The sequence below is a fragment of the Entelurus aequoreus genome, linkage group LG19 (genome assembly GCF_033978785.1).
Source record: "Entelurus aequoreus isolate RoL-2023_Sb linkage group LG19, RoL_Eaeq_v1.1, whole genome shotgun sequence".
Classification (NCBI taxonomy): domain Eukaryota; kingdom Metazoa; phylum Chordata; class Actinopteri; order Syngnathiformes; family Syngnathidae; genus Entelurus; species Entelurus aequoreus.
In genome coordinates this window covers 14974430-15002234 of record NC_084749.1, presented here as the reverse complement: position 1 = coordinate 15002234, position 27805 = coordinate 14974430, and the positions used below count along the sequence as shown (strand labels likewise).

The following is a 27805-nucleotide window of genomic DNA, read 5'->3' as shown; positions in this document are numbered from 1 at the left end:
GTTCAAGGAAACAAAACAGCAAGTTTGTGTGCGCTGCAGTGGAGCCAGCCAGTACGCTAATAACTACAGATGTCCGATAATGGCTTTTTTGCCGACATCTGATATTACGATATTGTCCAACTCTTTATTACCGAATCCGATATTAACCGATACCGATATATACAGTCGTGGAATTAACACATTATTATGTCTAATTTTGTTGTGATGCCCCGCTGGATGTATTAAACAATGTAACAAGGTTTTCCAAAATAAATCAACTCAAGTTATGGAAAAAAATGCCAACATGGCACTGCCATATTTATTATTGAAGTCACAAAGTGCATTATTTTTTTTAACATGCCTCAAAACAGCAGCTTGGAATTTGGGACATGCTCTCCCTGAGAGAGCATAAAGAGGTTGAGGGGGTAGCGGGGGGTCCTGGAAGAGTTAGTGCTGCAAGGGGTTCTGGGTATTTGTTCTGTTGTGTTACGGTGCGGATGTTCTCCCGAAATGTGTTTGTCATTCTTTTTTGGTGTGGGTTCACAGTGTGGCGCATATTTGTAACAGTGTTAAAGTTGTTTATACGGCTACCCTCAGTGTGACCTGTATGGCTGTTGACCAAGTGTGAATTGCATTCACTTGTGTGTTAGGCAGTGCCTTTAAGTTTTATTGGCGCTCTGTACTTCTCCCTACGTCCGTGTACCACTCCGTACAGCGGCGTTTTAAAAATTCATAAATTTTACTTTTTTAAACCGATACCGATAATTTCCGATATTACATTTTAGAGCATTTATCGGCTGATAATATCGGCAGTCCGATATTATCGGACATCTCTAGTTATTTTATTTGCTTACCATTCCTGATTTCATACAGTTTTTCCAATTTTCTTCTCTCTTTCCCTTTCTCCCCCCATTTACTACAATGTAACTCTGCTAACTTTTTTATGTTATTGTAGTACATTATTGTTGTTTTTATATTTTCCACTTTCAGTCGACTGTTTTACTGTTTTTGTTTGTGTCTTGTGTCTTTTAATGTTTATGTAAGACACTTTGAATGACATGTGTTGAAATGTGCTATACAAATATACTTGCCTTGCTTTAACAATATCCTTTTAAATGTTTTTTTACATTATTATTATTATATATTATGAATACATAAGTGCTTAATTTAGTCACAACATAATGCTGACAATATTATTGTTTATAGGTAATTTGTGGGGAAATAGATCACCCAGCAAAATTTTTAAAAATAACCTCACTGTAGTTTTAGTCAGTTATTTCTTCAGTTTAAGAGTGCGATGTAGACAAAAGCTCCGAGTTTGTCTGCATCAAGCCAAATATTTTTCAAAGTAAATGCTTGCATATTTGTTTGATTTTCCTATATTTAACCAGTTTAAAAAAACTAATTGAGATTTGAAATCGAGTGATCTGGCAAGGGGGCAGCAAAAACAGGTTTCATAAATAAATAGAGCAACAACAAAAAACAGGAGCAGACACACACTATAGTCAAAAGTACACACTACTTACAACTAGGGCTGCAACAACTAATCGATTAAAATCGATTACCAAAATAGTTGGCGATTAATTTAGTCATCGATTCGTTGGAGCTATGCTATGCGCGGAGGCTTTTTTTTTTTTTGTGTGGTTATTTTTTTTTGTTTTATAAACCTTTATTCATAAACTGCAACATTTATAAACAGCTGAGAAACAATAATCAAAATAAGTACAAAACAGCGCCAGGGCGGCGGTGAGGCTACGTCTCATGAGGTGGCGTGAGCTAGCCAATGATGTGTCATGTGCAGCTCACGTGACGACGGCGTCTCATTGCTGGGAAAATTCGAAAAATGGCGCAGGAAAACACTACCGATAGTTTAGCGGAGAAACATCTTGAGGTTATTGCTTCAATGGAGAAAAGTGTACGACCTAAGTCGTCAAAAGTGTGGGAACACTTCACTTTAAAGACTTCAAAGAAGAGCGTTTCCTGCAAAATGGCATGGAAGTACAACATTGCTTCTGGAGCACCTGAAGAAAAAAAATGTTGGAGCCATGGATGAAGGGAGGAACTCACAGTACGTAACTTTTTAAGTCCATAGTGGCAACAAGCATTCATGAGTTCAGCTTTTTTTGTAAGTAACTTTAACGTTATGCCTTTGTTGCAACGCGGGGCTGATAATGTGTCTCCGGCACATTTGACTCCGTTTTGAGAGAGAAAACGCACGGTTACCAATTTGGAAATAAACGTAACGGACAGAAATATCTCAGGTTGGTTTCATAATGGATCAATGTAGCCGGGCTGATAAAGTTATATAAATATATTTAGATTTGAGTGACGCTTTAGTATAACTAAACGTTATGAAGGTGCTGGAATATTTCATGCTATTATTCAGAGGCAGCCTAAAATGAATCCTTTATTATTCACAACAGAAACGTGTACAATATCTGATTCAGTTCTGATCTGATGAGTTACATTTCTGTGTTATTGTTGCTGTATGCTGCACCCCCAATGTCCACAACACGGTGCCAGTATGCTGTTTTTTTTTCAATAAAATACTGGAAAGGATAGAAATGTAGTTTGTCTCTTTTATCCGATTATTAATCGATTAATCGAAGTAATAATCGACAGATTAATCGATTATCAAATTAATCGTTAGTTGCAGCCCTACTTACAACATATACATAAAAACACGCAATAGGTAAAAAAGAAAGTTTCAATAAAAACATGTACAGTGCCCAGTAGAAACACTTTTTCGATTCTTTAAAATGACCTAAAATTAAGGGTGTAACGGTACACAAAAATTTTGGTTCGGTACGTACCTCGGTTTAGCGGTCACGGTTCGGTTCATTTTCGGTACAGTAAAAAAAAAAAAAAAATACATTTTCTGGTTATTTATTTACCAAAATTTGTTAACAATGGCTTTATCCTTTTAACATAACAATAACATACATACTGTATACACACAGGGTCCATTGCCAGGGTTAATGCAGTCAACATATATCAAATAAAAACTAAATAAGATAAGGCTCAGAATTGGTTTCTTAACAAAACCTTTCTACATATAAAGTGCAACATTTCCACATATAAAGTGCAACATTAAACTGCTTCAAGTTGTTGCTCAGATTAAATAAAATGACAAAACGTTTCTTCAATATACAAAAAGTGCAACATTAAACAGTTCCAAGTCAACTCAGCCTCAGATTAACTTTTCTTTTCCTCCCCCCAGCCTTTAACCCTGGTGACTTTCACTCAATTTTCATGTTTTTTGCCAGAAAAATCAGTTTATCCACATTGTCTGCAGAAAAAGCAGACCTGCGTGCAGTTAAAATGTCTCCAGCTGTGGAAAATACCCTATGGCTGGGCACGGAGGTAGCAGGTATGGCGAGGTAGTGCCTGGCTAACTTGGCAGTAAGAGGATGTATGGGCTCATTGTTCTTCCACCATAAAAGTGGGTCAAAATCTAGTTTCTAATGCAATATGGTCTTAAATCTGCTGCTATAAAAACACCAACGGCATTTGTTATTGCTTTAGCCCTGCCTGACTCGCCGAGGAGAGGCTGCTTGAATGCGGTGGGAGCTGTGTTTGTTCATCTTTCTCTTCGTTGAAGCGATGTTATCCATTGTTGTATCGCACCGTGAAACCGAAATGTTCCCAAACGGGAGATCTTAACGAGGCAGGAGGGTCTTCCAGCTCTGGCTTTTGCATGTTGTCGTAGCCCGGTCGTTGCTAGCATGCCGTGTGTTGTACCTCAGTGTGCATTGTTTACACAACGTGCGGTGCGCTACTTAATATGTCCGTGTGGAAACTCGTTCGGTACACCTCCGCACCGAACCGAATCCCCCGTACCGAAACGGTTCAATACAAATACACGTACCGTTACACCTTTACCTAAAATTGTTAAAATGTGTGACACCTTGAGACAAGAATATGTAAATTGTCCTTTTTTTTAAAATTTAGATTGATTGATTCACTTGTTATTTTTGCAGTTTTATACATTTATATGTATGAGATATAAAAATCGCAATTTTGGAGAGAAAAATCGCAATGAGGTTTTTTTCAAAATCGCACAGCCCTATTGTGAATTATCATTTTTTTACTTTAACTCACCACCATTGAGGTCCACCAGCATCTCAAGATCTTCCAGTTTAGTTTGGATAGAGATGTGTCGGTCTGTGGGCGACAAACTTGTTATTAAAGGACACTTTAAAGCTGCAAAGTTGCAATCTTCACTATCTTAGCTATAAAATCAAAGCTGATGAAAACGATAATTAGTGTTAACGTAGCCTGTAGTTCTAAAAGTATACTGTAATGATGTGCTGTATATCAGTGCAATCTCAATAAACTAAGCTTTGCAATGATACATAGCATGTCGTGGACTTAAAAAAAGGACATGAATTGTATTTTGTCACCAGTAGTGGTTGAGGGTTTGGCGTCGCTGTCTGCTTCATTCTTTGCTGCCTTGTCAGAAACGTCGTCAGTTGAGGGCACACGTTCGCCATCAGCTTCTTTAAACATGTGAAAGATTCAGAAAACATTCTATCATCTACAAAAATGCTAATTATTCTAAAAGTAATGATTTCGTCCGAGTAATTCAGTGACAGGTTAAAAAAAAAAGGTAAACTCTGCCAGAAAAAAACACACTTATGACCCAGTCTCTTCAGAAAAAGTGTTCTAAAATCCATAAACATTAATATTATTAGGAATAGTTTACCCTTTAAAACAGGGGTGTCAAACTCATTCTAGCTCATGGGCCATCATCAGGACTTCTCTTACTCCTATCCAAGAGATCGCAAAAAGCCGCTGCCTGACCAGGGCTCAGAAAATCTGCAAAGACTCCTTCCACCCCCACCAAGGACTGTTTTCACTGCTGGACCCCAGAAAGAGGTTCCGCAGCCTCCGAAGCAGAACCTCCAGGTTCTGTAACAGCTTCTTCCCTGAGGCCGTAAGACTCTTGAACGCCTCATAATTATCCCCTCAACTCCCCCCAAAATGGATTAACTCGCTGGATTAAAAAAGACAATATAACATACATCCATAAACGTGGATGCATATGAAAAAGGGCAATATATTTATATGTACAGTAATCTGTTGATTTATTTATATATGCACCTTATTGCTTTTTTATCCTGCACTACCATGCGCTTATGTAACGACATTTTGTTCTTATCTGTACTGTGAAGTTCAAATTTGAATGACAATAAAAAGGAAGTCCAAGTCTAATATGGAGGAAAATCTATTCCCAAGTGGTAAAATCATGGCATGATAACTTAAAAATGAAGACAACTTCAGGTTGTTTTCTTTGGCCAAAAAAAGAACAAGCACATTCTAAAACGTACACATCACAAATAATCCCCTGGACAAAACACTTCAAGTTTGTTGAAAATTCTGAGGAAATTGGTGCAGTTTCAAAACCACAATGAGCTTAGACTTCATCTCAGTGTATCTACAAAGCCAGGATTAAACTTTAAGTCACAGTCTTTCTGGGATTGAACAAAAAACACAACATGTAAACTCTCCGAGGTATCAGGTTTCATGTCCACGTATCAATCCAGAGCTAACTCAACAAAACGTAACAAACGGAAGTAAAAAACTATTCAAAAGGGTTAAGTTCACTTTTCTCGTGTTCGACAAGAGACATTTTGGGGCAACGAGGGTGCCAAATGACCATGTGTTCCAAGCAGAAGACATAAAACGGCAGGTTTTAAGTTTCATATGGGTCGAGGAGTAGGAGCCACAATCCTGCTTTACTGTGTACCTCTTGCTTGGCCTCGGTGTAAACTGTTTGCTTGCCTAACAGAATTGCTATTGTGACATCCAGTGGACACATTTAGAACAGCAGTTTCTTTCGTTAAAAAAAAAGCAGCTCATTTTAATACTTGGCAAACTCATCTCGCGGGCCGGATAAAACCTGTTCGCGGGCCTGATCCGGCCCACACTGCAAAAACTGAAATCTAAGTAAGATTAAATATCTCAAATAAGGGTGATATTTGCTTATTTTCTGCCTGATAAGATAATTCTTCTCACTAAGGAGATTTCATGTTAGAGTGTTTCACTTGTTTTAAGGGTTTTGGTGCTAAATGATCTCAGTAAGATATTACAGCTTGTTGCTGAGATTTGATGACCTATATTGAGTCAAACATGCTTGAAACTAGAATATCAACTGTTGCAAAGCTGTGTTCATCAACACTCACAAATATAAAACTACTTTTTTAAAGTAATCATTTCTTATTTCAAGCATGAAAAAAAATCATGACTCTGACACAATTGTGTCTCATAATTAAAACGGATGACAGCCAAATGGACTTTGCTGTTTTATTTTCAACGAAACAATAGAAAATACGTACCGGTACTCATATAGTACTACAGTTGGCACAGTACAGTAAACTGACAGTTAATATTGAAACATTTAACATGTGATATTTCTAACAATTTTGAACAGAAATACTTCATGCACATTCAGATGAATTCTTCAAAATTACAATTTTGGTCGGGGGCCGGGCTGTATATATGCGCACTAATTGACTGAAAGAGCACGCACTTGGCGCGATGATGTCACGTTATCGATGGAAAAATGCATTTTTAGACCATATGATTTGCCTGAGCGGCTAGGAGGTCCAGAGAGTAACAAGCGGTTGCCTTGTTGCCTTTCCATTAAGAACAATACATTTGTTTTTAGTATGAGTTTGCTGGTTTCAAGAAATGTAATGCCGAGCGCATATCATTATGTCAAGATAATGGCACCAGCATTTACTTAATTTAAGAATATTTTTTAACATATTGAGCAAAAAAGTCTCTTTTTTTTTTTTCTACCAAGAAAAGTGCACTTGTTATTAGTGAGAATATACTTATTTTAAGGTATTTTGGGGTTCATTGAGGTTAGCTAATTTTACTTGTTTTGGAAAGTCTTGACAAGCCACATTTTGTTGTTCTATTGGCAGATAATTTTGCTTAGTTCAAGTAAAATACCCCTCATTTTTGTATTTTTTTCTCTTGTTTTTGAACACTGACTTTTTGCAGTGCACGGGCCGTATATTTGACGCCCCTGATTTAAAATAATAAATGTTTACATTTTCTTAACTCTAACAAGAACTGCAAAGTTTGTATTCATTTTTAGGGCTGTCAATTAATTCATTTGTTTAATCAAATTAATCACATTTTGTAATTTGGAATAATCATGATTAATCCCAGGTGATTTGCTTGCATAATCGAAATGATCTGAAGAAAAGACCCCAATATTTGTACACAAATTAACTTTTACTGTCAGAATGTCGTCCAGGAATGTTTTTAAACGTTTTGTTTAATGCATGTCATTTATTTCCACACAACTTGGTAACATTTTTATCTAAAGTTCTTTCCGGGTGTATTTTAGAGAGAAATTTGCCAGCGAGCACTCATTTTTGTACTGACGAATGCATTGACCGTATATCGATAAAGGTACAAGATCTTCTACGGTCAAAATAAATTGCATTATTAATCTAAGCTTGTACGTGATTAATGTGATCATTTTTGGTCATTAATCACATGAGTTAATTCGTTAAATTTGACAGACCTATTTTTTTACATCTCTGTCATTTTAACACCCCCTATTTTTATCAAGAAAATGTAAATATATACTATGTTTGAGCCTTTAAATACATCATAATTAAATGTTGTCCTACTTTTCCACATACAATGCTTTCTTAAAAAGAAAATGCTGTAAAAATGATTATTGATGGTGAGAAGGAAGAATTGATAGAAAAATGACTGAAACTTTTTATAGTTTCCAAAATCATAGTTAAGAGATTATTGCTAAATGTTATGTACCCAAAATCCAGATTTTCGTTTGTATATGATACAAAAGCATTAAACAAGTACACTACTTACATCGTTGACAGTTAATCATTAAACGTATGTTTCGAGTGTAACTAGACAGTGTTGAACAGTTCCAAAATAAGATATTAAAGTCCAAATTATTTCAACGCGTTCATTTTCTTATAAAAAAGACTACGTTTAGTGAAGTGGGCTATATGTGCTAAGCTAAGCTAACCTTTTGTTATTATTTGGGTCCTACGGCGGAGCTCCGCGGTGAGGCCAATGTTAAGTTAAGCGATGACAAACTTGAATTTGTGAAGCGGGGCTAACATTACCAGTACGGAAGCATACGCCCTGCTCATAGTTGAGTAAAAAAAGCATAAATAAAAGGTCAAACATGAGAATTTAACTTACGTTTCTTCTCGGCTGCCTCCTGGTGCAGCTGAGCGGAGTCTGCCTCATTTTGCTCCGTGTCCGCCATTGTTACGTTACTACACCAGCAGTGTGCGTACGCAATATTCGTAATGCTGCACACAACTACGTCATCGTTACGTTACTAAACCAGCAGTGTGTGTACGCAATGTTCGTAATACCGCACACAACTACGTCATCGTTTCGTAACTTTATTTGTGTTTTTGACCCAAATTCATGTGTTAATCCGGTTTAGAGGGGCTTTTTTTTAAAAAACGTTTCAAATACAAAAATATAACAAAAACATTGCCGCCCAGCTTATGTTACCATTAGTAGTCTAACAGAACATATTTATTTTAAAACTGTCTATATTTTTCATAATTACTTAAAAAAAAGAGATTGGTGTTTACGGCTGCCACTCACCGGGTCTCCTCAACACGTACGCGCATGGAGCGCGGGCACACATGCAAACATAGTCTAAGAGAAGCAACAAACAATTTGCAGTCATGTTGTTGTTATGATAAAATACATGATGTACATTAAATGACATCTAATAACAGCAACCCAAATTGCTATCAACAACTAACAACACTCAAAGCTCATGCGCGTGCACGTGTTACGTACGTAGTGACGTCATACGTCCTGGAAGTGGCATTGGATTCAAGAATCGATTTACTGGCTAAGGAAAATGTAAACTCAAAAAAATCCAATATTTAACTCAAAATCCTTTAAATGCAGCGTTGTACCTGAACTTTGACGGCTGATATTTTTTTTAATTTGTCAAGTCCTGCCACACAGGTACAATACATTAAAACGTGAAATAAATATTGAAATAATTGAGCAAACAAATGTACTTTTACATCAAATACAGTACATTAAAAAAATATTTATGCATTAAATATCAATTATATCTAATTTAAGACACATTTAAGAAATTCAAAGATTTATTTATGTTCCATTTGATTCAACATATTGCTCAGGTATTTTTTATTTTTTTACTATCAAGATAAGACTGTACTACCAACTACTCACTACTGTATAAAACATGAGTGATCCTTTTTTACTAATTGGAATGTACACATTTTTGTAGTCACCCTTTTCTCAGAAATACGGTAACACTTCATTTTCTTTCCGTGCCAGTATTTTCATTTGCATGCGTTCAAAAGTAACAATCAGTGACTTTAATCGTGAGAAAATGATACAGTATGAGCTCAAGTATCAACAAGACAGTTTGTAATCTGGCACATTAAGATACATCACACAGACAGTCCAATTCCAAGAACTCTCAATTGAAATTCAGTCACCGGTTAGTAGGTTTAAAAAAATAATAATAAAAAAATTCAAATAAACTACTCCTTTCCTCTTCGACTCTTCTTGTGACTCTTTTTGGAACTCCTGTGGAAAGAAAGCAAACAGATTTAAAATGTGAATTTAACTAAAGATTGAGATGTATAGATAATTACAGAGTAAGTTATAAAGATATATGGATAATTATAGAGTAAGTTATAGATACAGGGTAGGGATGTCGATAAATGCTTTAAAATGTAATATCGGAAATTATCGGTATCGGTTTCAACCTCCCGATTTTCCCGGGAGACACACGAATTTCAGTGCCCCTCCCGAAAATCTCTCGGGCAACCAATCTCCCGATTTCCATCCGGACAACATTATTGGGGGCGTGCCTTAAAGGCACTGCCTTTAGCGTCCTCTACAACCTGTCGTCACGTCCGCTTTTCCTCCATACAAACAGCGTGCCGGCCCAGTCACATAATATAAGCGGCTTTTACACACACACAAGTGAATGCAAGGCATACTTGGTCAACAGCCATACAGGTCACACTGAGGGTGTCCGTATAAACAACTTTAACACCGTTACAAATATGCGCCACACTGTGAACCCACACCAAACAAGAATGACAAACACATTTCGGGAGAACATCCGCACTGTAACACAACATAAACACAACAAAACAAATACCCAGAACCCCTTGCAGCACTAAGTCTTCCGGGACACTACAATATACACACCCCGCTACCTCAACCCCCATCTCCCGAATTTGGAGGTCTCAAGGTTGGCAAGTATGCTCTAGTACAGTGGTCCCCAACCACCGGGCCGCGGACCGGGAGATTGGTAACGGGCCGCACAAGAAATTAAAAAAAATAAAATAAAAAAATAAATATATATATATATTTTTTTAATTAAATCAACATAAAAAACACAATATATACATTATATATCAATATAGATCAATACAGTCTGCAGGGATACAGTCCGTAAGCACACATGATTGTATTTCTTTATGAAAAAAAAAAAATAATAAATAATTTTTTAATTTCATTCCCCCCCCCGGTCCGTGGGACAAATTTTCAAGCGTTTACCGGTCCGCAGCTACAAAAACGTTGGGGACCACTGCTCTAGTATACTCTGGACTGAAGCTGTGTGCCTTCATTGTTTTTGTGGCTGTTGTTTTGAGGCATGTATAAAAAAATTAATTAAAAAAAAGCACTTTGTGAAAGTCAAAGTACAGTATTTCCCATAGTTGTAGTGGGTATCAGGATTATCTCAGGGAGAGCATGTCCAAAATTCCAAGCTGCTGTTTTGAGGCATGTTAAAAAAAAAAAAGCACTTTGTGACTTCAATAATAAATATGGCAGTGCCATGTTGGCATTTTTTTTCCATAACTGGAGTTGAAGTTGTTCTCTTATTGTGGAAAACCTTGTTTTTGATTGCTTGATTGAAACTTGTATTAGTAGATTGTACAGTACAGTACATATTCCATACAATTGACCACTAAATGGTAACACCCGAATAAGTTTTTCAATTTGTTTAAGTCGGGGTCCACGTTAATCATCCATCCATCCATCCATTTTCTACCGCTTGTCCCTTTTGGAGTGGTGGGGGGGTCGCTGGAGCCCATCTCAGCTACAATCGGGCGGAAGGCGGGGTACACCCTGGACAAGTCGCCACCTCATCACAGTGGTAAAGTTACATTGTTTAATGCATCCAGCGGGGCATCACAACAAAATTAGGCATAATAATGTGTTAATTCCACGACTGTATATATCGGTATCGGTTGATATCGGAATTGTAATTAAGAGTTGGACAATATTGGAATATCGGATATCGGCAAAAAAGCCATTATCGGACACCCCCAATACAGGGATATAGAAAAAGTAAGTTATAAAGCTTTATGGATAGTTTTAAAGATATATACCATAGATAGATATAGACTAAGTCATTCTAAAGCAAGTGTACCTCTCTGGGGACTTTGAGTGGCTGCGATGTCTGTGGCTTCTGTGGTGACCTGTTTCAAAAGAAGGAAAAAAGACAACAAATGATTCACCACCAATAGTCATTGTGTTCAAATTAGTGCTGTCAAACAACTTATAAAAGAGCGATTACGGTAATTAATTGTGTGCAGTATTTAATTATGCTCACCTACAAAATGCTGAGAAAAGCCTTTAAATTGAATTATTTTCATTTAAATTAATTACAATATGATAAAAACAAAAAAGTATATTTTTTGAACAGATGTAGTGTGCATATTTACTAAAATAAAACATCTGGTCAATATAAAGTGCTGAACAGTTTTCTCAGTAATAAGTATTGAATGTTGAACTTGTATCTTTTCCTCGTCCGCGCCTATTAATCACAGTACTAGCATAGTTGAACAAATTGTGGTGTCAGACAACAGATTTAACAAATAAACGTCTATATTTGTCACAATTTCAGGTGAGTCTTTGTAAAATATTTCCCACGGATTGGAGGAAATGTTGGCTTTGATCGACTTTCCACAGCTGTCACGTACGTCAATGTGCAACATTATTTGGTGTTTTAAACCTTATTAAACAACAGAACATGAACTTTTTTACGTACGGTTTTGGTTTCCTTTCGTCCGGCTGCAAACGCGCGCTCGTGCGACTTATGACACACACAATAAACATTTTCCTCTATGTAAGTATGCTCTAATTTAAAATACAGTTTAAAGTACATGTAATATCTCACTATATTGATACACTGTGTTATATAATAGTATAAAGTCAGCTTGATGTGACGCCATTTCTCAATAGCTCGTGTAATAAATAGATGAGTTACGTAAAAAAGTAAATAAAATAAAGCATTGTCTACACTAAACACACTCTTCACACACCTTAAAGTTTCTAATGAATATTTTACACTATTTGTTCGATGTAATTCATCCTAACGGCACTATCTAAAGCCGCCAACATCACCAGCCAAGTCTCGTGACAGAGTGAGACCTCTTTTTCGCAGCGGGTACAAATGATCTTTGTGCCGCACGGCCTTAGTGTTGTTCATAGATATCAAGGTGTTGTTGCTGCTCACAGTCAAGCACAAGAAGAGGGCGGGGCAATTTGCAGGCATGTAACATTTGAAATTAAAAATGAGATTAACGTGGCTAAAATATATTAATAAGTTAATCACAATTAACATGTTAATTTGATACCTCTTGTTGAAATATAGATTGTAATTCTTAGAATTCCATATTTAATGTATAATTTAAACAATCTTAAAATAAATATGTATTTTAAAGAGAAACTGCACTTTTTATGGATTTTCATTATAACCCTTATATAAGACAAGAACATATATATGTTTTGTTTTTTTCTATGCATTCTAAGTCGTAAATAAATGCTAGCAAAAGTCAGCTAACAAAGTAGCCATCGGGAGTCGCTCTATTACGCATTTTTGCACTCTAAAAACATCCAAAAGCCTCCATCGAGGTTTAATACACACTCTGTAAATATATATGTAATTTAGTAACAGGCACATTCATAATAACTTGTAATATTTACGTATTTTGCTCATTTTAAGCATACGGCTGTATCAATTTAACAGACGCATCACAACAAATGCTATTTCCATAAACAATAACTACTACTTGTGTCAGACGTCAATAGAGACAACAAAAACTACTTTAGGAAAAATGGTGATCCAGAAACGTATATTTTTTCAAACCTGAATATACGGAGGATGACCTACGAGTTTTACAATATGTGTGATAAACCGATCCTTTTGGGAAACAGTAAGCATCATGTAACAGTATTGTTAAGTGCTAAATAAGAAATAAAAACTACCAACATAATACAACAATAACTGTACAGTGTCTGCTCTCACTAAGATGCCAAATGATGGGACGTTTATATCTTCCTGTTTAGACGAAGAATTCATCATAATTCTCACCCAGGTTAAAAAAATAAATAAGTTGCCGCAAATGAGCGTCTTTTCGTGTCTTTTTTGTCTAAGTTGAATGTCAAAGTTGACCAACTTCTTGGTTTATGGCTACATCCTTCTACTATCCAGATGAGAGGCATGATTTATAATCTAGAATTAACTTTTAACAACCAAGAGGCGATGCAGAATCTTTTTTTTAGTTTAGTCTTTATTTGAAGGGACAATGCACAGAAACATTAAGCTCAAAGACAGATAGGTACCAGATTATAGCTAAATAGCTAATTTCCATCTGCAGTCCCTGGCTACCTAAATTAAAGGGTTTACGGGCTCAATACGTCAATATAGCAGCATAAGACAGCTAGCGCTCTGTGATTATAGCTTATAATACCAATATTGCTAATACTTGGTTGATATTCAGGTCTTGAGATGTAAATGGGGTATTATTGGCGTTTTTTTAGATGGTTATTTGGAGGGCTTTGTGGGCGTAATAGAGAAGTTCCCATTGACTCTATTGTTAGCTGATTTTTGCTAACATTTGTTTACAATTTAGAATGCATAAAAAAGAAAAACATATGTGTTCTGTCTTACATAAGGATTGCGAATGATAGGCAAAAAAAAAAAAAAAGTGCAGTTCAATTATGTTTTCTTCATGGATTGTAAAACCTCTGAGGCAAACGTGTGCTTGTCCACTTTATAAACATCACGGAGCTTACCTGGAGATCGATGACGTCGTTCTCGAGACCGACTGCGGTGGCGACGGGGGCTTTTACTGCGATGGCGCTCTCTTCTAGGAGAAACGCTTTAAAAAGATGATAGTGTTATTAATGATATTGTTAAAAACCTCCAAGACAATTTGTGGACACCACTAGGAAAGTCGGCCTTATTTATGTTTAATATGGAGAATTCACACACACCTTCGTCTCTTTGGAGATCGGCTCCTCCTAAAAAAAAAAATAAAAAAATAAAAAAAACACACACACAAAATAGCTGAGTATTACAATACTGATTGAATACACACTTGACCTTCTAAATAGCTGTCAATAATAAAATAGTTGCATTAGTAACTTTTGTCATAACTAAAAGACTGACCGTCTCGGTGAGCGGCTCCGTTTATGACGAGGCGACTGGGAACGGCGAATTCTGTCCTCACGGTAACCACGTCTGTGAGGTTCAGGAGTGAGAACTCTCTCTGGCTGCAAGCAGAAATACAAAGTCAGCAATATTAAAAACATGATGTGTGTGTGAATGCAGTGTTTCCCATAAACTGCCAAGATACCTGTGGCGGTGGGGGCGTGGCTATGGGCGTGGTCACCATGACATCGAGTAATTTGCATAATTTACTACAATGATTTGATTTTCTCTAAAAAGGCTCAAAAAATGTATACTTACTAATTAATAATAACAGTTTTGTTTTAAACGTCCATCCATCCATTTTACAATATAATTACAACACTTTATGTACATATTTATATACAGATTTGAACAATAAGTTATTCACTGAAATATATTTATTAATTGTGGTTCTTACAAAAAATATATCTTAGAAAATATAAAAGCTAAAATGTCTCAAAGCTCTGCCACTTTAATTAGTGCATACTAAATAATTTAACTTTAGCCTACTACTACAACCATATTATTTACCAGCAACATAAAGTAAAACAGAGGCAGAGGTGTCCTGCCACAGTCAGTAACAAATAAACAGAAAACAGTAGTGGTGGTAGATAGACACAGAGCTTCATCAAACATCTGATCCACTGAACAAAGAGCTCCAAAAATCTTGAACTTTAGACTGCCATCAGTTTTACTCCCTACACTTAACCATGTGTTTCATACTGCCTGCAGACTTTGCACCCTTTGTTATAAACACATGTTGTGTTTCTAATATAAATACATTTAATAAAGTCAAATACAAATAAGGCAACAAGAGAAGTATCCTACACTTCTCTTTTGTAAAGTAAATCTGAACAGCCGATATGGGCATCTACATCAACTATATGAGAAGCTGGAGAGGACAAAAAAAAAAAAAAACATTTATTTTATTTTTATTTTTTTACTTTGTGGCGGACGTAATTCTTTCGTGACGGGCCGCCACAAATAAATGAATGTGTGGGAAACCCTGGAATGTGAGTGCGAATATGCGACCCCGATAGGGACAAATGGTAGAAAATGGATAGATGGATAGATATCACAAGTTGAGTAAGCGTTTTGACATAAATAGAAGATGTAGACGGTTGGTCTTGTGTTCAAGTCAAACAAAGACTCACTTGCAAGCGGACCGAGACCCATCTCTCAAGCGATCTCGACCCGCTTGGTTGGTGCACACCAGGGTTCTGTGGATTGTGTTCACACATGACCCAACCCCGTAGGACTAGCACGTTGCTCATTTCAAGCTAACGGTGATTAATGAAGCAGTCATGAAACAACTCTCACACATTTAAGAAATATTGAATATTAGGGATGTAACGATATCAAAATCTCACGTCACGATATTATTGTGGTAGTGCTCCTTTCTCTCCTTTCGTCAGCAGCTCATTTTGTTTATCACTGTGGCAATATGGTTGTTAAAGGGAAGGATTGTTGTGATTAATGATCGTTTGTGAGGGCACCAACGGGACTTTTGTGCGTTGGCAGAGCAGTGCATAGAGCACAGTTAAGCTTCTCGTTGTTTTAGCTTGTTAATAAAGAGATAGTTCATTTATCACCTCCTTATGTTTATTTGATATACAGTACTGTACAGCACGTTATATTGTCTTCAAAGTATACTCGATATATCGCGGGTTGGTCTCTGTGCGGTATAGAAAATTACTATATTGTGAGTATTTGAGTATATGTTCTCACGCAGTTGCTTTTAGCTGCGGGCATTACACTACATGCGTTTCTCACTATCCTTCTCACAGAGTGATAAAACAAGTGCACCTTCTTACATACGTCACATACAGTCGCGTGTGCGACGTGATACGCTTTCGCGGAGCAGAGAGGAATGTACCTTAGGTAAAGTTAGCTGTGGCAGCTAACTTCTGTGGCAGGTGCAAGCGGAGCGGTGCGAGTGGTAATACGAGAGAGAGAAGGTGCGAATCTGGTAACAAATGGAGGAAGAATTCATTCCCGAGAAAAACAGCGCGGGGTCCATCGTCTGGCGGTGGTTTGGCTTCAAGCGGGAAGATGTTGAACAGACAACCGTAATATGTCAAGTATGCGGCAAAAGCGTTGCTACAAAAAGTAGCAGCACTACTAAATTGTAGCATCATTTGAAAAGTCACCCGCTAGAGAATGAAGAGTGCTTGAAACTCCGCACGTCAACATCTCGGCCGGTGCCACACCCAACAAAATGCCGAAGCAACCTGCACATCAACACCATTTCCAGATCAACACCGTATGAAAAAAATAGTCAAAAACAGGAGATAACGTCCGCAGGAACCTACCACATAGCTAAGGACATACACTATTTGATTTCCTACTAGGCAGATCATTTTTATTTGACACTTATTGAAATATCTTGTGTGACATCATGCACGAATGTGCACTTTATTAGTTTTAAACTATTGTAGTGGCGTTCTGTACAAAAAGTGCACTTTAATTTAGTGTTGTTTTGATATGTCATCTTAGTGACATCATGCACTAAAGTGCACTAATAGCTTGTTTTAAAATGTCTCTGACAATCTTGCACTTTCTGTTTTGAAATGACATGAATGTTTGTGCCACTGCTTAATAACTGTTTAATAAATACACTTTCGGTCAATTGACTTAGATGTGGTTTCCCTCTCTGCATGGAAGTTTAAAATGAGCATATATTAATGCAGTATGAACAAGAATGTTTTAATGTAGACACATAGAATCATCATACTGCTGTGATTATATGCATCAAGTGTTCATTCAAGGCTAAGGCAAAATATCCAGATTTATATCGTATATCGTGACATGGCCTAAAAATATCGAGATATTAATAAAAGGCCATATCACCCAGCCCTACTTCAAAGTGTACAAAACTTCATCAAAACACGGACTTTAGTTGAGGCTGGAACCCATTATTCATATCTACATTGTTTCTTATTGAGAAATTTGCTTCAGTATACAAACTTTTCTATTCCCGACCCTGTTCCACAACCAATTACGGTTGTGAATCGAGATTCTACTGAAACATGTGCTGTCTCACATAAAGATTATGAAAGATGGCAAAAGTGCTAGCCAGTAGCCAAAACAATACAGCACTTCCTTATTATGCACCAATAACGATTAGCATGAGTGAGGTTGCAGTCAGGAGCGCCCGGAATTATGAGCATCAACAATACAACACCAGTCAATCGTTTTTAGCGCGTTCTTTATGTTTTGTATTGCTGCAATTGTTATGACAATTTGTTGTGGTTATCATTTCATTTATATACCGTATTTTTCGGACTATAAGTCGCAGTTTTTTTTCATAGTTTGGCCGGGGGTGCGACTTATACTCAGGAGCGACTCATGTGTGAAATTATTAACACATTACCGTAAATAATCAAATAATACATTTTTTAGCTCATTCACATAAGCGACTAGACCTATAAGATTTCATGGGATTTAGCGATTAGGAGTGACAGATTGTTTGGTAAACGTATAGCATGTTCTATATGTTATAGTTATTTGAATGACTCTTACCATAATATGTTACGTTAACATACCAGGCACGTTCTCAGTTGGTTATTTATGCCTCATATAACGTACACTTATTCAGCCTGTTGTTCACTATTCTTTATTTATTTTAAATTGCCTTTCAAATGTCTATTCTTGGTGTTGGGTTTTATCAAATATATTTCCCCAAAAAATGCGACTTATACTCCAGTGCGACTTATATATGTTTTTTTCCTTCTTTATTATGCATTTTCGGCCGGTGCGACTTATACTCCGGTGCGACTTATACTCCGAAAAATACCGGTACTGTAATTGAAGTATTTGAATTACTAGTCTGTTCAAATGGAATGTCAAGTTTGGTATTAGTATCGGTTAAAATATAAACGATACCCATCCCTAGTAGCAGGTAGCTCTCCCCATTTAGTCTCTACTTGCCCTATGAGAATAGCTGAAACATTGCACCATTGATGTAGCAGGTAGGTCACCATGTTGACGTATTCAAGCAAAAAACTCAAGCAAAAAAACATTGTAAGTGCATCGCTACCCTCTCTTCTTCGTCCTCTTCCTCACTGCTCTCCATTTCATCGAGGTCTTCTTCAAGAGCACTGATGCGTTGGTCTAACAACTCGGCCTCCTCAAGGACTTGTCTTTTCTGCGACACAAAAAGGTTCAGCGGATACTGCAGTGGAACAAGTCGCGATTTACAGTAAGACACGCTTTACGATACCTGAAGCCGGGGCAGGATGATGTCACACGCTCGCTCTTCGTGAAGAAGCTGGTTGATGAACTCATCCACGTGCATTAACTCAAACTCTGGAATGGAGACTTTTGTTAGAAACGCCCACCACCCCATTCTTGCAATGGCATAATCTGATCTTTGTTATGTCATTTTGTTTCTCATGTTAATGATAATGTCTACAATTGATCATATCTACTCTGTATTGCATGTGGAGGAGCGATTGCATTCATTAAATGAACCCTATGTGTGAATCATTGGGACCGCACACGCACGCGCGCACACACACACACACACACACACACACACACACACACACACACACACACACACACACACACACACACACACACACACACACACACACACACACACACACACACACACACACACACACACTCGGAATGGGGACCAAGTTTTTGATCATCACTTGTGGGGACCACCCTTTCTACAAGTTGTGGAGGCATACATTTTTTTACCGTATTTTCCGCACTATAAGGCGCATCTAAAAACCTCCAATTTTCTCAAAAGCTGACAGTGCGCCTTATAATCCGGTGCGCCTTATATATGGACCAATATTGAGCCACAACAAACCTAAACTTCATTTTTATAAAGTTTAGGTCTCGCAACTACTGTAAGCAGCCTCCAACTTCTTTTTCCCCCGTAGAAGAAGAAGCGCTTCTAACCCAAAAATGGCTCCTTTTAAGAGACACGCTTACGACGCAGAGTTTAAACTTAAGACGATCAGTCACGCAGTAGAACACGGGAGTAGAGCAGCAGCGAGAGAATTTAACATAAACGAATCAATGCTGTTTAATTCGGACACTGAAGAAGAAGAATTTGAGGGATTCGTGGATGAGGAATAACTTCATAAAGTGAGCTTTACATGTTTATTTTGTGTGTTGTGTTGTGTGACATTAACGTTTGAGCAACGTTGAGTTATAGATATATTGTTATTGCTCTGCACTATTTCGAGTGTTACTATATTGTGATTGCACTAACGTTTGATTTACCGTAAAACGAGTAAATCAGCTGTTTATTCATTTTGGGAGTGAACAGAGATGTCAGAACGCTGGTTTGTGATCTAGTAATAAAGTTTGACTGACCTATCTGACTGTTTTGTTGACATTCCCTTTAGCGCAGCTCCATCTAATGGATGCATAGGTGCGCCTTATATATGAACAAAGTTTTGAAATATGAAATTCATTGAAGGTGCGCCTTATAATCCGGTGTGCCTTATAGTGCGGAAAATACGGTAGGTATAATGGCCAGTGCCCAGTTAGCTCATACACGTCTTTAAATCTCTGGATTGATGAAGTAATGTGCTGATCATTCTTACTGGGGACCCTGGGGGAAAAAGAGTTAATGTGGTTCATGGGGACCAAATTTAAATAATTTTGCATAATTCACACAAATTTGTACGTGACTACTGAGGACCATTTAAAAAAAAAAAAAAAAGTTCAAATTAAATATGACATCATCCTCAAAATACAGCACTACAGTTGTCCTCTTATAGGAAGTTTCACCACTTAAATGTTAAAGCAAATCCTGCATCTTCTGTGACGCTATTTAGTAGTAATGAAGTTGTCTGCAACTCCAACTACCATATATAGAAAGATGGAAAATTCTGAATGTGGATCATACTTTAAGGTGTTTATAATCATGCTGTATGAAAATGTCATCCTAAGGAACACTAAACCAGATTTCCTTTTTGGAAAAATATATTAGTTTTAACTAGGGATGGATACCATACAGAATCACAGTACTATTAATGACAGGATAACAAATGTTTCACTTTTCAAGAAAATAAATTTTCTCGTTTACCAATATTTGAAACACGTAAACAAAGAAACCCAAACTTCCCTGTTGTGGGACCAATAAAGGATTATCTTATCTTACCTTAAACCACAGAAATAAAATACAAACTCATTTAAACTTTTATTTTTACTTTTTATTTTTAACAACATTGAACATAAAGAACATAAAAAACTGTTCTACTTAACCAGTCTTGCTGATTATCTCTTAATCTACTATTTTACCTGCAATCTCCTTTTGTAGGCCGTAATGCGGTTGTACACATAGAACATTTGCTGTGCAAATGTCTCACACTCAAACTAACCAGTAAACATGTTTTATGAGCCAAAGCTTAAAAATCACTTAGGCATCTTCAGAATGGATCTGACTATCATTTATAAAGGTTTCCCTTTAGGGGACCTGTTTTTTTGTCCCCATACCGTCAGAGGTCCCCTAAAGGTGACTGTGTAAACAGAGCGATGTCCCCATTAAGTAAGCATTGCCAGAACACACACACACACACACACACACACACACACACACACACACACACACACACACACACACACACACACACACACAATGTACACATTTTATATACATATACTATTAGAATTTCTTATTGTGGTGCTGAAAGCACATTCACATTACTTTGGTCACTAGATGACAAATTAAAATGAATCAGACAGATATCATGCAATAATTAAAACATACATTACCCCCGTTTCTGTTTTGCGTCTTGATTTTTCGGTAATCATTGTACAAGGGCTCCAGGTATTTGTAACAATCCACTGCCGTGCCCGTTAACCGCATGTACATGGCTCCAAGTAAACGAACATATCTGAAACCAAAAAAATTTAATTATGTTTTTTTTCTACATTTGCCATACTTCTCCAACATCTCCATAAAACAATAGCTAATAGTGGAGTTTTGTCACTATTGTAGAAGCAGCAGCACGTCAGACTTACTCTGGTTCTGTAGTAACGGGTGACAAAAAAAGTCATGTCAAGTGCAAAGTATAGTAGAGAGATAAAGGGGGACTGCACTTTTCCCCCCCATTATCAGCAATCCTTATCTGAAGCAAGAATGCATGTCTTTCCCTTTTCTGTGCGTTCTAAATAGTGAAAAACTGTTCATAAGAGGCAGCCAACATGGCAGGTAAAGTGAATATGATTTATTTCACCAATAAAAGTACTCCAACATTGTTTTACAGTATATACATTCTGTAAGTGTATGTGATGTAGTTAACATGCACATTTCATGATAACATGTCTTATTTACAGTATTTTGCTAATTTTAAGCATTACCGTAGCGTCTTTCCTGCACTGCAAAAACTGAAATCTAAGTAAGATTAAATATCTCAAATAAGGGTGATATTTGCTTATTTTCTGTCTGATAAGATAATTCTTCTCACTAAGCAGATTTTACGTTAGTGTTTTACTTGTTTTAAGGGTTTTGGTCTGAAATGATCTCAGTAAGATATTACAGATTGTAGCTGAGATTTTATGACCTATATTGAGTAAAACATGCTTGAAACTAGAATATCAAGTGTTGCAAAGCTGTGTCATTAACACTCAAGTATAAAATTACTTTTTTAAAGTAATAATTTCTTTCTTCAAGCATGAAAAAAAAAAATCATGATGCCGAGCGCATATCATTATGTCAAGATAATGGCACTAGCATTTACTTAATTTAAGAATATTTTTCAACACATTGAGCAAAAAGGTCTAATTATTTTTTTTCGACCAAGAAAAGTGCACTTGTTATTAGTGAGAATATACTTATTTGGGTTCATTGAGGTTAGCTAATTTTACTTGTTTTGGAAAGTCTTGACAAGCCAAATGTTCTTGTTCTATTGGCAGATCATTTTGCTTAGTTCAAGTAAAATATCCCTCATTTTTGTATTTTTTTTCCTTGTTTTTGAACACTGACTTTTTGCAGTGTGGGCACGTTGATTTCACACAGCATTGGTAGCGTATGTTGCTATGCGCTTAACCTTTCAAATAAAACAAAACCGTAACTGACAATGTTCGCTCTCACTTGGATGCCGACTGATGGGAAGGTTGTATCTTTCTTGAGTGGCTAATTTCAGAATAATCCCTACTCCTCATATAAAATGTTGTCGGCCCTCTGCAGTGTATCAAGTAAGCGGCGTGTATATAGTATCAAGTTAGCAGCGTGGAAATGTTCAAAGTTGACCAAATAACCTTTGTTGGAACCAGATCTTTTCCATATATCCATATTTAAGTGTTACTTTTTTTTTCTTCCATAAGTCATATTACAAAACAGCTAGTGTTTTTCCAATTCAGTCTGCTTAGTAAAAGTTTGACTGTGTGTAGGCCTTGAAACTTCTGGAATGCAAACGGTAGACAAAACAACGAGGTAGAAGAGAACGGGGAGGGGGAAGCAAAGAGCAGACAGGATAGAGCCACGCATCGGGATAGATTATGCAAGGCTGGTCTCAATATTGTTAAAGCTTTAACAATAAACCACAAAATACCCATTCTGTTTGGTGTCAATTTAAACTTCAGCTTATGTGCCATTAAAAGAACTTGGGAGTGACCGGAATCTTAAATTCCCTGGAGGAACATCTGGTCCGAACGCAACAATTTGGGGGCTCGTCCGGGATTTGAACCCGGGACCTCTACACCTTCTACTCTACAGGCGAAATGTGGGCATGGGTACGGAATGCGGTACTTTATTGGCACCGACTGAATCCCGGTGGATCTCCCGGGCACCGATTTACGTAAAATCCAACGGTGACTTATTACGGTACCGGAGTTGCGCGTGACGACTTCGCACTTATGCACTTAGCGATCACTCCAGCAGCACTAAGAACGGACTCAGCCAAACTACTTCTAGGTAATGTTGCAATTTTCAATGCCAACAAAGCAAATGACTCAAAAAAACGCTCCAAAGTAAGTTAATTAAGGCTTCAGTTTTCCAAAAATGTGCTGGTTTGATGCTAATATCCATTGGCTTTGCCATTGCCATGCTACTAATAAGCCTTAGCAGTTTTACATGGCGATTTCAATACTTCCAAATCAGTTACTGAAATCACTGCACACAAAATCAGATTTTTTGTGCCCTCGAGTGACACAATTCAGATTTTTTTTGCCAATCTAAATGTTCCAAATTGCTGTAAATCAGATCTTATCACATCAGATTTAGGCCACATCGGAAGGTAGACCACATCCGGTTGGAATCCGATCTTTTCAAATGTGACTTCAGTCTAAACACAATGCGACCTGTATGTGACTTTTTATGTCAGCTTTGGGCGAGCTATGTCATTCGTGTGCGCGGCGGGGAATGACGCAGCCCACCAGCGGATGTGGATACTTCATCGTAACATCCAGTTTCAGTGAGCAATTAACATTAAATTATTTTGAATCGCTCTATTGTCGCAATAGATTATTCCTTTTACCTGCATTGTTAGCTGCCTCGTACTAGCAGTTTTTCACTATTTAAAACACATTAAAAAGTGCAGTTCCCCTTTAAGCGATGTCGCTAAACACCTCAACTCTCACATAAAAAAAGAAAACATCAAACATTAGATTCTACTCACTTAAAATCTTCGTTTTTGATGAACTCCACAATAATGTCTTTCTCGGGTTGGATCTGCAGCAGCTTCAGCAAAAGACAGATGAAGGGAGTGGGCTTGATGTTTCCACCAAACACTCCACCAACATATCTCAGTTCCATGGCTTTATCCACAACCAGCTCAGCTGTGGAATAACAAAAGGAAAAAGCAATGCATTAAATTCATTGAATAAGGCATGCACCCCCAGGCCCTGCCAGATATCAACTTAATTAGGGCCAGAGCACCAAATCGCTTTGTTTCCTTGTCATCGTTCAAGACGTTTTTTATTTTTTGCGTCTTACACGAACCACCTTATGGAAATTTTCGTTTGATAGTCCTTCCCCTATGTAGCCAAGATGGTGACTATTGACGGTGCAGAGTGCTCCAAAGTGATTGCACTTAGGCATTAAAAAGAGTCAGTGTAAAGTAGGGCTGGGCGATATATGGAATATACTCGATATATCGCGGGTTTGTCTCTGTGCGATATAGAAAAGGACTATATTGTGATATTCGAGTATACGTTCTCACGCAGTTGCTTTTAGCTGCGGGCATTACACTACAGGCTCTTCTCACTCTCTTGTCTCTCCTTCTCACAGAGACATAAAACAAGCGCACCTTCTTACATACGTCACATACGTATACGCCCTTGCGGTGCAGAGAGGTAGCGGCATGGGTAACGTTAGCTGTGGTGCGAGTGGTAATACGAGAGAAAGAAGGTGCGAATCTGGTAACAAATGAAGGAAGAATTAATTCCCAAGAAAAACAGCAGGCGGTCCATCGTCTGCCGGTGGTTTGGCTTCAAGTGGGAATATGTCGAACAGACAACCGTAATTTGTCAAGTGTGGGGCAAAAGCGTTGCTACAAAAAGTAGCATTAATGCTAATATGTAGCATCATTTGAAAAGTCACCCGCTAGAGAATGAAGAGTGCTTGAAACTCTGCATGTCAACATCTCCGTTCGGTGCCACACCAACAAAATGATAATGTCCGCAGGAACCTACCACATAGCGAAGGACATACACTATTTGATTTCCTATTATGCAGCTCATTTTTATTTGACAGTTCTTAAAGTATCTTGTGTGACATCATGCACAAAAGGGCACTTTATTTGTTTTAAACTATTGTAGTGGCGTTCTGTACAAAAAGTGCACTTTAATTTAGTGTTGTTTCAATACGTCATCTTAGTGACATCATGCACAAAAGTGCACTCATAGCTTGTTTTAAAATGTCTCTGACAATCTTGCACTTTCTGTTTTGAAATGACCTGAATGTTTGTGCCACTGCTTAATAACTGTTTAATAAATACGGTTTGGTCAATTGACTTAGTTGTGATTTCCCTCTCTGCATGGAAGTTTAAAATGAGCATATATTAATGCAATATGAACAAGAATGTTTTAATGTAGACACACAGAATCATCATACTGCTGTGATTATATGCATCAAGTGTTCATTCAAGGCTAAGGCAAAATATCGAGATTTATATCGTGTATCGTGACATGGCCTAAAAATATTGACATATTAAAAAAAGGCAATATCGCCCAGCCCTAGTGTATAGTACAAAATTCACGGATGTCATTTTACTATAAAAAGGTCGGTAAATGAATGTATATAATTGTGAACGCTCTGAAGTGGGAAAGGGGTAGGATTAAATAAGCTTTGCTTCTTCCTACTCCTTTTCGGACATGATGTAAACAGAAATGATATGAAATGGTGTGATATATTATGCTGTAAGTGTGTTCATGTTCCAAATAAACTAAAGGAAAGAAAGTCACAGGAAAAAAGCTCACATACCAAAACTGATGCAAAAAATAACAATGAATGTATTCAATAGATGTAAATCACAGGCAGATGTTAACAATATATTTAGGAATAGTTTCTTATGGTGTAAATACACGTGTGGCGGGCGTGGGGGGGCTGATTCATTCATTTATTGATAACATGAATACTTTGGTCAAGACCGCGTATATCTAATAAGTTGGTTTGAAATTGAAACTGAAAATTATTACACATATTAATAGTCACATTTAAAAATACTATGTATTACGAACGTTAGCATAGCATGAAAACATGCGACTTACCTGTCAGACCGAAGCATTCTTCTTTCCAGTACTTCGACTCATAGATTCTGGTCCTGATAATCTTCTCCACTAAATATTGTGGATTAGTACCGTGGATGCTGGTTGCATCTTTTACTGTTCTGTTGGCCATTCGTCTTTTTGTCCTTCTTTCTACCTTTCCTTTCTCTAGTTTTCTCGTCTTCTTCTTCTTCTTCTTCTTCTACTACTACGCTTTCTTCTTCGTCGTGTATTGGCAGTAGGCAAGTCATTTAGTGCACATTACTGCTCCCTTTCGGTAAGGAGTGTGATTTTTAGGCTCAAATACCGAGTAAATGACATTTTAAAATAAAACAAATCTATTAAAAACTACCTATTTTCAACTGAAATATAACTCCAAGGGAGGAAAATAAATGATTACAGTGGTTACTTTCAATTAATTATCGTTTTGCTTATTAAACAATAAAATTACTCTTAAACTATAGTTGAGAAAAAACTAAATTAAAAGGCATAATATCAATACATTGTTCTTTTTTATTTATTTATTTTTTATGTATTTACTTTTAAACAGTGAAATTAATTTCCAAATACAATGCATTATTTAAGTTTTGGTGCATTATATATATATATATATATATATATATATATATATATATATATATATATATATATATATATATATATACATATATATATATATATATATATATATATATATATATATATATATATATATATACACACACACACACACACACACATATATATACACACACACACACACACACACACACACATATATATATCCATCCATCCATCCATCCATTTTCTACCGCTTGTCCCTTTTGGGGTCGTGGGGGATGCTGGAGCCTATCTCAGCTGCATTATATATATACATATATGTATGTATGTATAAATATATATATATATATATATATATATATATATATATATATATATATATATATATATATATATATATATACATACACACATTTTATATATTTATATATGTGTGTGTATATATATATATATATATATATATATATATATATATATATATATATATATGTATATATATAATGCAGCTGAGATAGGCTCCAGCATCCCCCACGACCCCAAAAGGGACAAGCGGTAGAAAATGGATGGATGGATGGATGGATATATATATGTGTGTGTGTGTGTGTGTGTGTGTGAAAAAAATAAATAAATAAATAAATATATATATATATATATATATATATATATATATATATATATATATATATATATATATATATATATATATATATATATATATATATATATATATATACATACTCTCCTGAAGGAATCAATAAAGTACTATATATATATATATATATATATATATATATATATATATATATATATATATATATATATATATATATATATATATATATATATATATATATATATATATATATATATATATATATATATGTATGTATGCTTGAATGTGTGTCTGTGTGCAGACCCTTCGTACTTTAAAAAACTTAAGGAATTAAAAATTATTCCGATTATGGAAATAATATATTATACTGTGCGGCCCATTACATTTTTCTTTGTGATTGTCTCTCTTTTTTTTGGACAGTTAGATTTAATATGATAGTAGGTGGTATATTACTAATGATTACACATTTCTCA

At 36.4% G+C, this 27805-nt stretch overlaps 2 protein-coding genes across 5 annotated transcripts in view; both read right to left on the bottom strand.

The window, feature by feature from the left end:
* trmt1l (tRNA methyltransferase 1-like) overlaps window positions 1-8302 on the bottom strand; it is a 33146-nt gene extending 24844 nt beyond the window's left edge. For 3 of the 4 annotated variants that reach the window (XM_062027975.1, XM_062027977.1, XM_062027976.1), the window contains exons 1-3: window positions 8179-8302; window positions 4383-4478; window positions 4081-4143 (exon numbers count right to left, since the gene is read on the bottom strand). In XM_062027975.1, coding sequence (XP_061883959.1) covers window positions 4081-4143; window positions 4383-4478; window positions 8179-8245 — 226 coding nt within the window. In that variant the 5' untranslated portion in view covers window positions 8246-8302. The remainder of the gene's footprint in view (window positions 1-4080; window positions 4144-4382; window positions 4479-8178) is intronic. The other variant, XM_062027978.1, reaches the window with a different exon arrangement.
* Window positions 8303-9333: 1031 nt separating this feature from the next.
* On the bottom strand, window positions 9334-26417 carry prpf38a (pre-mRNA processing factor 38A). Its single transcript, XM_062027501.1, has 10 exons — window positions 26162-26417; window positions 24070-24229; window positions 21224-21345; window positions 18702-18787; window positions 18519-18626; window positions 14459-14562; window positions 14284-14310; window positions 14083-14168; window positions 11432-11480; window positions 9334-9570 (listed from the first exon to the last, which is right to left on the bottom strand). Exons 1-10 carry the CDS (start codon window positions 26289-26291, stop codon window positions 9525-9527), a joined length of 918 nt encoding a protein of 305 aa, XP_061883485.1. The 5' UTR covers window positions 26292-26417; the 3' UTR covers window positions 9334-9524.
* Window positions 26418-27805: the final 1388 nt, after the last annotated feature.